General features: G+C 41.6%; 1 protein-coding gene across 2 annotated transcripts in view; it reads right to left on the reverse strand.

The window, feature by feature from the left end:
- The window catches only part of cgnl1 (cingulin-like 1), a 29,952-nt gene extending 17,297 nt beyond the window's left edge, over positions 1-12,655 (reverse strand). Inside the window, exons 1-8 of one of the 2 annotated variants that reach the window (XM_056374885.1) lie at positions 12,480-12,655; positions 8,224-9,934; positions 7,928-8,022; positions 6,122-6,227; positions 5,484-5,585; positions 4,874-5,010; positions 3,325-3,463; positions 2,591-2,803 (exon numbers count right to left, since the gene is read on the reverse strand). In XM_056374885.1, coding sequence (XP_056230860.1) covers positions 2,591-2,803; positions 3,325-3,463; positions 4,874-5,010; positions 5,484-5,585; positions 6,122-6,227; positions 7,928-8,022; positions 8,224-9,882 — 2,451 coding nt within the window. In that variant the 5' untranslated portion in view covers positions 9,883-9,934; positions 12,480-12,655. The remainder of the gene's footprint in view (positions 1-2,590; positions 2,804-3,324; positions 3,464-4,873; positions 5,011-5,483; positions 5,586-6,121; positions 6,228-7,927; positions 8,023-8,223; positions 9,935-12,479) is intronic. The other variant, XM_056374875.1, reaches the window with a different exon arrangement.
- Positions 12,656-14,965: the final 2,310 nt, after the last annotated feature.

Consider the following 14,965-nt stretch of genomic DNA (forward strand, 5'->3'; position numbering starts at 1 on the left):
AGGAGGTCTGCAGGGTGCATATTCTCCACTTTGACCCCGACATTCCTGGAAACAAACCCCTCTCTCTACTCGCCGCACCTCATCTTTTCACATTTTTTGCATACCAGCACATGCTGACACGAAAGATGAAATCCACTACCAAATGTGCAGAGGTCTTAGCAGAGGTTAGTGATACTTGATAACATAAGCAAAGTCATATCTTCTCAAGAAAGTATGACCACTATTTTTTTAAACCTTGGTAAAATTCCACAGATTTCAGCTCAGTGAAAACACAATGCAGCTTTCAATTTAAGACACAAAACAGGCCCCCCAGTCCTTTCAACTGGGTTGGCCACGCATCCCCTTTTCTACAACATACTGACCCACTTATTCAGCAACCCCCGCTGCTATTATTGTGTGAAACAAACTCATCATTCATTATCAACTGAGGTCCACAATTACCCCCACTCTTTGAGGGCAGAGAAAGAAGAGGGGACACGACGCAACTCAGGAACGGCAGCTCATTAGATTAGTGATGGCTTGCCACTGCAATTAACTAGTATACAGAGTATACAATTTGTTGCTCCAGTTTCCAGCATTCTTGTCCGCATGGGCCACTCTGGTCAGCGCAAACTTCAGGGCCACACAAAGAAGGAGGCAACACTTTTTTTTTTTAAATAATTTTTCTCTGTCTGACACTCTTACACAAAGTGGAGATGTACATGAGACTTTCTCAAAACATGTAGCTCAGACTACTGTCCACATGCTGTGAACATTTTGGACTTCAAAAGGCTTCCGATTTCATGGTGATATTTATCTTACTATTTTGCAAGATCTGTTTTAGCTTTTTCGTTTATCATGGTGTATGTTCATTACATAGGTAACCATAATATATAATATGTAGATATTTGCTGATTTACTATATCTTATCATCCATTTGCACATTACCCAAACATACACAGCAAATATAAATAGATACAACATAAATGGTGCCTGTATAGATGAATTTGAGTTAATGTTTCTACTGATAGGTACAGTCTTCTAATCTACAAATGTCTCACAAAGTCTAACCTGAAGACAGAACGTTAATTCAAAGACATAAAGGAAAGGCTCCAATGAGTGAGATCTATTTTATATCTTGAAAGAAAGACAAACAATGACTTCATCTCGCCAAGTGTTTACAAAGCACTAAGGGTAAACCCCTGATGACATACTCCCTCGGGGGAGCTGTACCTCTGTTTAACAAAGAGGAAATGTTCTCATAGACTCTTGCTGCACAGCACTGCTGCAGACCCCCAACAGGCCTGCAGGAAGCCGAGAACAAGGACAACTTCCACTCTTTGGGACAAACAGGACACACGTGAGTCCTATTGAAAACAATGTGTTTTCAGTCCTTTCAGTGTGCTGTCCCCTGCCATGCACTGCTGCCCGTCTCATCTGAACTCACCTCCCTCCATTTTCAAAACAACAGTTGACAGATCCTCCCTGCTTTCTCTAGAAATAAATACACTTCTGATCATTTACATTCAAATAATGGCAGATCTATCACTGGTACTACTCTCCTAATAATTTGTAAATCTAATGTGTAGCTCTTCAGAAGTTTATTTTTTGCCACTATTGTAAGAATAAAATGAAAACTGTGTATACTATAGTGACCTTGATAGTGAAGCAGTAGCATTTTCATATAAAGATAAATGTTGTTAAATATTATTATCAAGCATCATTCTTCCTGTAAACTGTTCCAAGAGGAACAAGCTGAGATAAGAAAACACCTTCACACTTCACTGGCAAGACAGACTTCCCATGAAAGATGATGACGAGCTACATTGGACTGTTACATAGTGTTTCGTTTTCATTTTGTCACTTTGTTTTGTTGACGCAGCTCAAGTGAGTAAACTCAAGCATAGCTTAATTTTCACTTGTGTCATTTGAAAAAATGTCTCGCTGCTGTAGCTGAGTAGCCTATCCCATGACGATCAGTGTGTTTCAACTACCTTGTTTCCGCAGTGCAATTATATCACCATGAAAAACTGTGAGGTTTATGTTCTTTATACAGCGTCTCTCTACAAGCCTGCAAAACCAAATCATGGAATCTCTGAATTGTGATTAACATTGCAAGCCTATCTGCTTATCACATTATAAAAGTATAAGTAAAATTCAAAGGATTAACAGAAATTTGGGGGGGACGCTGCAAATATTGAAAAGCAAACTGGCGACTGGCTACAGCTGAAGGAGACTGAAGAGTCGTAGGCTACGTACAGGTGTTGCATGTTATTCTGGATACATTGAATCTTGCCTGTTTTAAAATCAGAGCAACACCCAAATTTCTCATGACTAACATATAGTACAACTTTCCACACATACACACACACACACACACACACACACACACACACACACACACACACACACACACACACACACACACACACACACACACACAAAAACAGTTACAGCTCCCCTGATGAGCCGCTTATCTCCACACTCCTCTGTGACAGGGTGTGTTTCTGGAATGGGGGAGGGTGAGAGCAAAGGAAATGAGGAGGAGGGAATGCAAGGAGTCAAACTGGAGGGGAGGGGAGTAAGGGGAAACAAACGAGAGGCTGATTACCTGCTTGGCGTCCTCTAAAGACGTCTGCAGCCTGCTTATTTCCTTTTCATACTGCTCTTTCATCTTGTCCACCTCCTGATCATGAGCAGCCACCTCCTCCTTTAAGGCTCCTTTCAGAGCTGTAAGTTCCCTCTCTCGCCTCCTCAGCACCTCCTCCTGCTCCTCCTTGGCCAGGAGAACTTCCTGCATCTCCACTTTGAGTTGCATCATGTCCTGTGGAAAAAAGGTACAGGTTGGTCACTTTTTATTGCTGCAGTTTTCAGGATCAGACTGGAGTTAACCTGCCAAGTGTGACCATGGCCCTGTTCTGACCTGGAATTAACATCCATCTCGGGTCATCTGATCACAAGTGGACAGCTCTACAGGTGTGAACACACCCAAGACACATTGAGGCATTTTTGAGATCTAATCACTCAGACCACATGCGGAGGTGGTCTGAGCCACATGTGGCCACATTCTTTCAACAGTGTGAACGCAAATGCATCCAGGGCCACATTGAAGGACCGCCTACTCAACTGACGCCTACAAACACATTTACTAAACTGTTTAAAGATAAAGAAATTGTAATGTTAGAGTTAAAGACACGAAAGAATGCAGACCTTTAGAAATACTCAAGAACAGTGTGATCACTTTGATATACAGTTCCAATTTTGTATTCCCATAATTAGTCTCTGATGGCAACTGCCAATAAAAGTAATTTTTTCACCTCTAAAACAATGAACACTGTGCATTACCGCTATAATGATGTCTTTCTCTCCATCAGCAGCTGACTTCTTGGCCGAGTCAAGCTCGTCGTGCATCTCTGACAGCTGGTCCTGCAGGTCTCTGATCTCTGTCTGGTACTGTTCCCTCTCCATCTTCACCTGGAACAGCCTGACAGACCACACAACATGTCACATCAAAGTACAAGACCTTTACATACTGTACATATGCACATACACACCAATGCACCTGCAACTTAATTCACACATACAAATAGCAACACCTGTGCTGGGTCTGAATGTGATACCTACAGAGTGCAGAGGTTAAAACAAATACCTGAACAATGGCAAACCAATAATGTCTAATCTGCCTCTACATGACAACACTGAGGGAGAGGGTGATAAGTGATGTGAGGCACCTCAAACAAATCACCACACAGCAATGTAGACTAAAGAAGAACATCTATTCCTCTATTCAGAGGGGAGCGAGGGATACCCCTCTCTCTCGCCCATGTTTCCTGCCTTCCTTTTACTATCAACTGTCCAATAAAGGCACAAATTAATAGTCAAAAAATGCATAGATTCAGAGCAGTTAAGTGATGTTTGCTACTGGGCCAATAATCCTAAGAAAGAAACACAGTAAAGCTGAAACTACAGATGAATTCCAACTAAGAAACAAAACTTCAATGAAAACTTTGATAAGCAAAAGATCCTGGATTTAGTACAAAAAATTAATCAACAATAAAGGCCCAACACATTAGGAGGCAGAACTAAAGGAGTCCAGAGTTCTATAGCATGTAAATCCCCAATAACACAGAAAATAAAAGATAGGCAATTTTCCAAATATTCCCATCTGAAATATGGAGAAGCTCAAATAAAACCAGAGAGCTATCTGTAGTGGCAACACTGTGCCAAGTCACCAAGCACACAAACATTAATATGAAGGGCAAAAGATAAACCTAACAAACCAGGAAGGACACAAAGGCCTGTATAATAAGGCATGGTAACCGTTTTAGTAACTATAAACAGTCTGAGAGGTTTCATCAACAGACATCCTACACTGGTATCAGCGTGAGAGTACATGGAAAAGTCAGGTCAAGCTATTTATTATTATTTTTATTATGTAACTTGTCGAGGGTGCTAACAGCAATAGGTTCTTCTGATACACTGCTTCTTCAAATCGCCTGCCAACGAGCAGCTTCACCAGGGGGGTGTAAAGTGCAACAAGTTCATGTTATCCCTCCCTATTCCCACCTCTGTCTGTGCAGGATCCCTAACAAATCGGTAGAGATTAATAATGAAGAAACAAGTCCACAATCCCTCACCAGCTTCCCACCACAAACACTGCCAGATGTGTTCATTGGGGCATACAACCAATACCAGTCATGGGAGCTGAGCTTGGGTGTTTTGTCTCAAAGCCACCTGTTTCTAGCTGAGTTTAACAAAAGTAAAAATGCTGGTAATGACAATTAAAATAGTCAACACAACATCCTTGAAATGCTAAATAAAGCTAAGCTAGTGGATTAATACATGCTGCTCATTATTGATCAACCATTCTCCAGCACTGTAACTTTGCATTTACTCTTCGACTGTTGTCTGGAGCTCAGCCTCTGTTTTGGCCAGTTTTTCCTTCAGACGCTTGCACTCCTCTGTGCTCTGCTCCAGCTCCTGCTGCAGCTCCTTCAAACCCGCTGCTGTCTTCTTGTCAGCCTGATTCTTCTGATGGTGAAACACACAAATATTAATGTTGACGTTTCAGTCTTTTACATCCCCTTGACTTGATTGTACCAATTCATTGAAGATTTGGTCATTTTCATTGTTTTCTTCTTTTTTTTTAAAGCGTATAAGATATATATGCTGTGAAAATGAACTGAAACATTTGTACCCCAAAGAAAACGTTAAAATATTTAACCTTTAATGCAAAGGAAAAAAACAGCATTTTTAATACCGATTGACTTCATTTAAACACCCACACACTACAGAACTACAGGTTTTCAAGGAGTAGCTTGTTTATTCCTCTATTCAGTCCCAAAATATCTGATAATTCGACAAGTTGAACGGTAATCCCTTAAATCTCCTTTCCAACCAAACTCTTGATTAAAGGATATTCTCAAACAAGTTCAGCAATAAACTGACATGCCAACATAATCAGGGTTGTGTCAGAGGCACAGTTACAGTTAGACTGTTGTTACCATGGTTAGCTGTTCAAGTTGTCTCTTCAGTTCAGCCATTTCTTTCTCCAGTTCAACATTTTGTTCCTGCAGAGCTTTGGTCTGTGCAGCGAGGTCCAAGGACTGACAGAAGACAGATGTTTTAGAATTGGTTATTTCTTCTTGATCCATTAGAAATAAAAGCGCAAAGTGATTATTTGGACTCAGTTATTCATTTGCAATTGATTTGCACTCAGTTATTTGGTAAAGGGCAAGTATTTAAAATTTAAAAATAAACAGCTCTAATGCCAAAGCTTCAGAGCCTGAGATAACATTCACAGTTTTACAGGTCCCATTAAATGGATCTGATCACTATTTTCTTCAGTGGTTTGAATCAAACAGGATGTTAAGCCAGAATTTAATGTTTACTTTAAAAATTCAAATCAACACAAATATCTTTCTCACATTTATCAACCTCTTCAAAATCAAAAAATTTGAGCAAGCTGGGCTTCAGTTTGGGAAGCCAAAACCCAAAAACACTTCTCTAACCCATTTACTGGTAAACAGATGCTGTTTTGATATGTAGTTGGCATATCACAACAGACAGCAGAGATCTTTTTTTTATTTTATGGGTTATTTAACTGTTAGTGGGGCACAATTGCAATATAACAACTTCTCACTTTGTTGTCGCCTTGTGCACTCGCCGTGGCCCGGGACTTCAACGTCTGTATCTTCTCAAAGACAAGGTTGACCTTTCTCTTTGTCGTTTCATCAGTATCGTTGCTTCTGCAGAAACACACACAGGTATGTTAACGCACACTGATTACTAAAGGTTAAAAACCTCCCTCTGAGCAGGAATAAATCCCAGGCTGTTCTGGGAACAGAGTAACCCATTCCAAGCTTAGAAACGGTCAGGAGGGACCATGATGCTTTGATGTGTCACTTCACAGCACAAACAGCTTCATCACACCCGTCCAATAAACTATGAGGTATAAGACTGGAAGAATCAAATGCACAGGCAGTATAATGGGATTGCTACAGGGTCCCATTTCATCACCTGGTAAATTAGTAGGAACCAAAACTAAAAATGATGAAACAACCATCCTGAAAGAACAATTTCTAGGGGTTACAAATGTAAACAACTTGCACATCAGGCGTGGTCAAGTAGTTGTTTTCTTGATATCATTTATTACTGAAACAAAAACTAAATTTTTATCAAGCTTTTTTGTGATTTTTAAAGAAGCCTTTATTCACAGCATTTTGTCACAAAACCAGCCACACCCACAAACTGTCTACTTCAGGCTTATTCTCTCTAGGTGACTAACATAGCTTGTCTTTAAAAAGAATAACAGAGTGACAATCAATAACAGCAAAAACTTTACATTTCCTAAACATCAACTACTCTGAAATTTAAAAAAAAAAAAAAAAAAGCAGTCAGTTTGTCTTTGCTATTAAACAGCAGACATTTCTGAGTTATCAACAGATGTTTGAAAGGCCAAAGATGGGAGGATTTTGTCTACCCACAGAAGAACATTTAATCCTTTCGTTAAAATGAAAACATCAGAATCAACAAAAATGGAATTTCACCACTTTCACATGCCAGCAGTGACATATTATTTCAATAAATTACAAGGCTGACACAGGGAGCTGAAACCCCCAAACCCCCCCACCATTCTCATACAGATGATTTTCATTAAATCTTTATAACCCCTGTCGGCGAATGTTTGTCTTCTGGGCCTTGGGAATGTAGCTCAGTTTCAGCCCCTGCATTTCCATCTGTGTTTCCTTTCCTTTGTCCTGTGACTCCTGACCTGTGGCCAGACACACCCAAAGAGTTTCCTGTTCCCTTTCTACTTTACCCTAATCCTGTAGCTCATGCAAAAACTGTAAAAACTTGCAAAATGTCTCTCATTGTAAAATCATGCACAACTAATGCAACTACTGCAGAACATAGTTTAACTGGCATCTATATTCAACTTAAACATTCTCCAGAAGAACCTTCCTATATGGCTTATTCAAAACCTAAACTGAATTTAACCTTTTAACCCAACATGCCTTTCCTTGACTGGCAGTAAGTGTCTGATTACAGAAACAAACAGAATGTTCACGCTGCAGCTAAAAAGAAAGCAGAGAGAGAAAGTGGGATTCTGCAAGAAAACACACTCCAGACAGCTGGATCACTCATAGTCTAGATGGGAAGGGGGGGGGGCATAAGAAGAGCACATTCCTTCTCTTTTATCACAAACAGTCCAGCTATGATAAAAACCACTTATGTGCTCCCACACAACAGTCTCTCCCTTTGTAATGCATTGCCATATGCTGCAACATGTTGATTTTAGGCTTCAGTGGGAACAAAGCGCTCAGTTCATGATTCAACTAGTAGCCAAGGATTAAGACTTTAACATTTTCACAACACATTTTTATTAGTATGAGTAAATAAAGCTAAAAAGTACATTGATAAGAGCAGAAAAGTCAAGATAACTCACCCATCCTTAAGGTAACTGAACAAAATTTGTTTTGCTGTCTCTTCATGTGTTTGTTGTGAAAGCTCCTGCTGACCTTTCAGGAGATCAGGTGTCGCCTGATATGACAGGAAATTAAAGAGAGATCTTGACAAAGCAAAAAAGGGTGTTCTTTTCTCACACATCTTCATTTTGGCAAGACTGAGCAGGCAATAATGTGTTGGACAATATGATAATATTTAGTTAACACAAAGAAATTTCAGATTTCAAATGTTAGATCAAATCAAAATTCTGCAGCACAGATCTCTCACTTTTTTTACCTGAACATCCGCCTCCGTACTGGGCTTTTTGTCTGGACCGGAAGAAAGCTTGGATAGTGATGTTGATACCGATGTTGTTGAAATCTTTCCAGCTGAAGAGGCACTGTCCTCATTCTCTTTACTCTTGAACGGTAATGAAGAGGAGCGAGTCTGTGGCTTTTTGTACCCCTGGATGGAGCCGACACCTTTAGAGATGGTGCTCTGGGGGGAGCCGGGCGCACTGGTGACACGAGATGAAGGCCTAATGTCGACCTTACCATCTGCAGTCATGAGCCTGGAGTCCTGACTGCTGGCTGTTTTCTGCAGCCGCAACTGTGAGGGCCGCAGGACATGCTCCATTGATGTGCCTCGATGACGGCTAAACTCATCCATGTAACTAGAGCCATCTCGCAGACCAAGGGCACTATCCACACTGCGTGAGCGTTTCCTGTCCTCTGGATTGATCCTGTTCCGGCGCCCTGCCCTGCCCCTGCGCTGGTGGCTGCCATCTTTGCCGTCAAACTTCTCAATGAGCTCGTCAACGCCAGGTATGGAGCCTGTGTCAATGTCTCTGCCTGAACCAGGGAGGAAAGGGATGTAGCGGCGATTCTCGTGGCGGTTGATGGTGTCTGCATACAGGGCCTCCATCTGTTCATCCACCTGAGCCTTAGAGGTGGAGGATGACGAGGAGTGGCGGGAACGGGAAGAGGACTGAAGAACTGGCCCACTGGAGTCAGTCCTGCGTAAAGGAAGGACATCAGGCTCACGGCGGGCGCGCTCAAGGCTTGAGTTGGCGCTGCTCATAGAACTGGGGGACCTGCATGAGGTCTTACTCTGTTCACTTGTGGGACTTGACACAGCGGACGTCTGAGGCTGGGCTGGAGGCTTTGACTGCTGATGGGTTTTAGAGGCTTGCTTGGACTGAGGTGGATTCAGGTTGGCGAGGCGAGGTCTGGACTGTGGCTGAGCTGTTTGCGATTGCGGCCTGGTCTGAGTGAGCTGGGGAAGAGGCACAGACTGAGGCTGTGACTTTGGCTTGGGAAGGGCTGTCTCACTAAGGCTCTCTGATGGAAGTTGCCTTTTCTCTTGCTGCACAGTAGCTCTATTCCGATCCAGACTTGATGAGCTGGCACGGGACGGTGCAGGTACAGCAGATTTGGAGGAGGAACTCTGCTGTTCATTCCCAATCTCAGCTGGAAACAGAGGCCTGGAAGGCTGGCTGTGGATACCTTCAAGGTTGAGGGAATTGGTTTCTGGATCATAGGGTTGCAGTATCTCAGGGTGCTTCTGAAAGTTCAGAAGGGTGGATGGTTTCTTTCCTTGTGAATCTGTGCCACCATTTTGAGGACCAGTGTAATGCATCATCTTCTGAGACCTGTACTCCATGAAAGGGCTGGTGGATCCAGCCTCCTTGCCTCCTCGGAAATCATACTCCTGATAGTTCTCAATAAAAGAGCCCTCTGCATCAACGTACCCATTACTGTTGGGGTCGCTATAGGATTGAAGACCCCTGTCCTGGTTGTTGAGGACTACATAGGGGTGTCCATCTATACCCTGGACGCGGATGCTGAGACCGTATGTACCAGCTCCATTACTGTGAGGCCTGGAGGAGCGGGATGGCTGCGTGTAGACCCGCTGTGGTCCACTGTTAGGAATGCCAGTCACTCTGTACGAATCCATTAGGAAAACAGAAGGAAAATAAATCCCTCTCCCCGGATCAGGTGGCCCACCTCTGCAAGCAAATATTCAGACAGTCAGAGTTGAGACACCAGATAATTCAATAATATCAACAAATGTTTCCCAGTTCTACAATCAACCTCTAATGCAACATTAAACTCTAGCTGTATTTAATTATGTCATCTGCTTTAATTTTCTTCTCGTTTTGCATTCTTAATGCTCTGTTTTCTCTCCTCGGAGCTCTTTTCATATTAACAGTTCAGCTAATATGCTCTGACCAACTGAGACAATAAGTTCACTGCATTTCCTGTAACATATCAGAACCTGAAAAATATGACTCAACATCAGCCACATTTTTTCGAAAACAAACCAGGTACTGTTTAGAAAGGCCTTACAGGTGAATGACTAACAGGTATGGTATAAGAAAATTATTGTTTAGCATGCATGACTAAGAATATAGGTTACACAGGTTAAGAGAAAGGTATTAACAGAAAGATAACACTCAGCCAGGCCTGGGAAAATGTGAGAGCTCTGTCATCTCCACACAACTTTAGGGGGCTTTAGGTTTAGAGTGGATGTAGTATATTCGTGTGTGTGAGTGTGCGTGCGTGCGTGCGTGTGTGCACAGCACAGCTGATCCTTGTACAAGACATTGTAATTTGCAGCCCACACACATGGGAAATGACATGAAAAGAGAGCAACAAAATCTTATTTGGTTAAATTTTGTCACATTTATAATTATTGTTGGGTTGTCAAATATGACAGATTTGCAAACGGATCGTGAGAACGCAGCTGGCAATAAATATCAAACTGTGTACAAATATTTAAGTAAGCTGTTAATATGTTCGTCAGACACATTTATGCCTGGGAAGCCAGTGAAAACAAAGCCATCAGCAGCCACCATGTGTCTCACTCGACAATGGGCTTCTAACAGGTTCCTGTTTGCCTTACTGATAGTGTCCCATTCTACCTGATGTTACAACAGAAAAACAGAGATGGGCCTGGAAGAAGGATACTGATAAGACTAACAACAATGGCGAGAGCAGGATATATCACATTATGGTGAAATAGGTAAAGACAACCAATAACCTATTCAGAAAAAAATACAGCACCAAGTAGGGTTGGGCGATATAGCAGTATGTACCTTGAGAAGATACAGATTTGTCAACTGCCACAGATTTTGCCATACTCTTAGTCTCTGGTTGCATCTGGCCAAAGTTGCAAAATACAAATCAATGAGCAGGACAGGGAGTATAGAAGTATAGAAGATTTCAAGCTTTCCACTTGTAAACTGATTAGCCAAGGTGGTAAGCCACCTAGACCCTTATGTATTTTATCTCATGATCAATTTAGTCGGTACATGATGGCTTAAACAATACACAGACTTGTTAAATATTTGGCATTTGCTGGATCAAATAGCACCCCATTGTTTTTCCCACAGGGTTAACATTTTGTTTCATTAAAGTACATTAACTTTACAGAGAGAGGCTGTCTTTGTTTCAGGCAAGGGTGCCTGCCTCTGCCGTACATGTTGGCCACTCCTAGCACAACATGAGAATAATTCAACTCCACTTGGGTTTGACAAATCGACTTTCATGACTGGCTGGTCCTGGTGCTTCAATTAGTCAGAATTAGTCAGCTTCAGTCTGCACAGGGGGAAGAAAAAAGCAAGGCCAAGGTGAAGTTTCCTGTCCAGGAGGAAGCCTAAGACAACACAATAGACCCTTTAATCCTTAGTTTCAGATGCATCTGACACACAAGGGCTCAGACAAGTGTGCGACTTTTTCCTTTCCATTGTATTTCTGAATGCAAAGGGAGGAAACCCTCAGTGAGCTTCCCCACTGTCCACTGTGAACATGCTGCCTTCACTGACCCCAATGTTGCAGAGCAGAGGGGTCATCACTGAGTAAAGGTTGGGATGTCAAGGCCCGGGCTTTGATCTGAGCAGTGGGGATACTGTGCAAAGGATTTTAACAAAGAAGATATTTATCTCCTCATGTGAACTGATTAGTTTTCTGTGTCATAGAGACTCCTGACACTTTGTGGCAGTAAACAAATCAGTAGAGGAGCAGCTGAGAAAGAACCTTGAGAAAGTGAAGGTAAAAGGTGAACTAAGTCAGTAAAACTGCGACGAGTTACACTGTGGGAAAATATAGTTACATAATCAGCTGAGTTGATCTGGAGCAGGCAGGTAAATGCAACGTGAGCGTACAAGAGCAAATGTAAACACAGTTTGTAAAAATCACACCACCAATTAGTTAAGCACATACAGAGCTTCACAGTTAAAGCTTACTTGAAAAGCAGCAGGTTAGCTAAAGTGAGGAAACAGTGACAGCTCTAGATATTTTACATCGCTGCTCAGTGCAACAGGTGGCATGAAAAACACCAGCAGCCTGAGATTTACTGTAAAACCAAAGAGTTTTCTTCACGACTTTCTAACTCCCACGAGTCACCTGATTAAGTCAAGTTTATAGCGTAGTTAAATTGTCCATTTTTTACCTTAAATGTTGAGTTATTTGCCACTTTCTTGGCGTGTAACGGCTGTTAACGCTCGCACAGCAGCCTGCACATCTACAATGAACTGTTAGCTAGTTACTCACCAGCGTCGGTTTTTTCTCTCTTGTTCACTTATCGCAGATTTTAAACGTTTGTTTAAAAGGATTTTGAAAAAAAGGTTAAAAAGGTTGAGCAAAGTGCTCACACCGCTGTTGGCTAACTTATTCAGTCCTGTGTTGTTTTCTGAGAGGGGACAGAGAGAGGGAGCAGGACAGTTTCAGAAGGACGTCCGACCCTCCGGGCCGCCCCGCCTCCTGAATCAAGCGCACAAACCCGCCCACCCACCCAAAACCAAACCGCCGGTCCAGGAACAACTTTCACATCACAGATAAACCCTCCCCCCTGTAGTCCTGGCAGGACTCCTCCAAGGCTCGGTTCAGTTTGGACCGGGAGAGCTGGGTTCGGTTCACTCCAGCAGGTCTTTTAAGAAGGTGGTCACGACCCTTTAGGTGGGACGTGACACTCACCCAGTGTTTCATACCAGCTTATTATTAAACAAACATCGCTTTTGGTTTTTCTTTTTCTAACTGAATAAACTAAATATCAAATTATAGGCGGACTGAGAAAGTAATGCAAGTCTATTGTTTGTGTTAGGAAGAGGCTGGGCCAACATAATAAAAAACCTTATCTCAAATTAAAACAAAACAAAACAGAGATAATACATTTTCAGGTATGAGTCAATGTTTTGCATTTTGTGAAAAATGTACATTGGTGGACCCAGTAGATAGTAATCCTAATACTGTGGCGAATACTATTCAAAAAAGCCAAAAACAATATATCAAATATTTAAAAAGTATTGGGAAATTAGAATAAAAAGTTACACACTGTAAGTTCATAAGTGATAGAAATTGCTTGTACAAACTAATGGTTTTATTAATTATTTAATGCCCTGGGAGAATTATACACGTGTTTGCTCGCCTTAAACTCCATATAAGATTAATTATTTGCACTCTGCATAAATGCGATTTGCAGCTGCATGTCTTTAAAAACCGAGAGCGTCATCTAGTGGATAGTAAGCTGACCTGAGTGCGGGTAGTTAATGAGGGTCTGTGCTGGTGGTACTGGTGCATGAACGTAACTCACACAGGCAGTGTATGTTAACGCATCACCATAGATGGGCTATGCCCCGTTAGCATCTTCTGTGATGCACAGGTAGGGTGGGGGTCCAGCACTACAGCCATAAAGAAAAGGATGGGGGAGTTGTGCTGAGGCTTGTTGAAAAAGCTGAGCTCTCTGGAGAGTAAGAATTATTTCTGTAAAGTGTCTGTGGTGTTGTGAGCATGTATTTTGAATTAATATTTTTACACATACTGTAAATACACATGCAAAATGTCTATATGCAACACAGACACATGCAAGTGTAGCCCTATACTGTACATATATTATGGAACAAACCACAGACAAATAAAACAGCTGATGAATAATAATAATAATATTCAAGTTTGAATATGTGACCTGTCTTGATTCAACTCTATAGTGATTTTTGTTGTTGTTGTTGTTGTTGTCTGACCAACAGCAAAAATCTCTGTTCACAATAATAATACAAGGCAGGGACACACCAAATGACTTAAACAACTAATCAAAATAGATTCCAATAAATTTTCTGTTGATCGTTGCCACTATAATTTTAATTAGAAACATACAATATCAACAACAATGACGAAATCAAATGACATATTTCTTTTACAGGCATTACAGTGTACAAAGGTTTCTGTTTTTTTCTGATTAGTCACTGTATCATACTTTACACTAGAAATAATTTTCAATATGAGTACCGCCATCTTCACAAAGAATATTTTAAACAATATTACTCTCCTGAAGATTTTGCAGTTCCTGAAATATCAGCACTTTAGTGCTCACTCAGACTTACACTGAGATTCTAAAGAAATGATCAATTCTACATTTCCTTGTATAACTCTTGCCACTGCAGCATATAGTACATTAAACTGGAGGCCCAGCTGCCCCTTTGCCTTTGTAGTCAACCACTGTTTATATTTGTGTCCGCAGAGAGACCAAGCAGCACCACAGCCTTTAATCTGAGCTCTGTGCCACTGTGTTGGGTTACAGCAGCACACAATGGGAGCTCTGTTCTCTGCTGAGGTGCCACAGCTGGGACCTCTGGGCATGCTCAGTACACAGCTCAGTCTTATCCTGATTAAACTGCAAGAAAGACTGCAGGGAACCGAAGTGACATGGACCAGAGATGTCACAGATGCTCATATTTAGCTCACTTGATTTAATCTTTTCCATTGTTCTGATTTTCTTTTTTCTTTTTTCTTTTTTACAAGAAACATGATGGGGGGGGGGAGTCTCTGAACCAGTGTATCTGGCAAAAGCCACCACTGAAAACAATGAGGAGAACAAATGGTTGTTTGCTGTTGTTTGCCAGATTGGTAGGTTTAAATTCTTACAATAGTGAACTGGTGTGCAGCCAACAACTTTCCAAAATACAGCAGGTAGTGGTGGACATTCAGAGTCCTAGTGGCCATCGACCTCTGCTCATAAACGACAAAAGTAACAGGTGAATGAC

The sequence above is a fragment of the Seriola aureovittata genome, chromosome 1 (genome assembly GCF_021018895.1).
Source record: "Seriola aureovittata isolate HTS-2021-v1 ecotype China chromosome 1, ASM2101889v1, whole genome shotgun sequence".
Taxonomy (NCBI): domain Eukaryota; kingdom Metazoa; phylum Chordata; class Actinopteri; order Carangiformes; family Carangidae; genus Seriola; species Seriola aureovittata.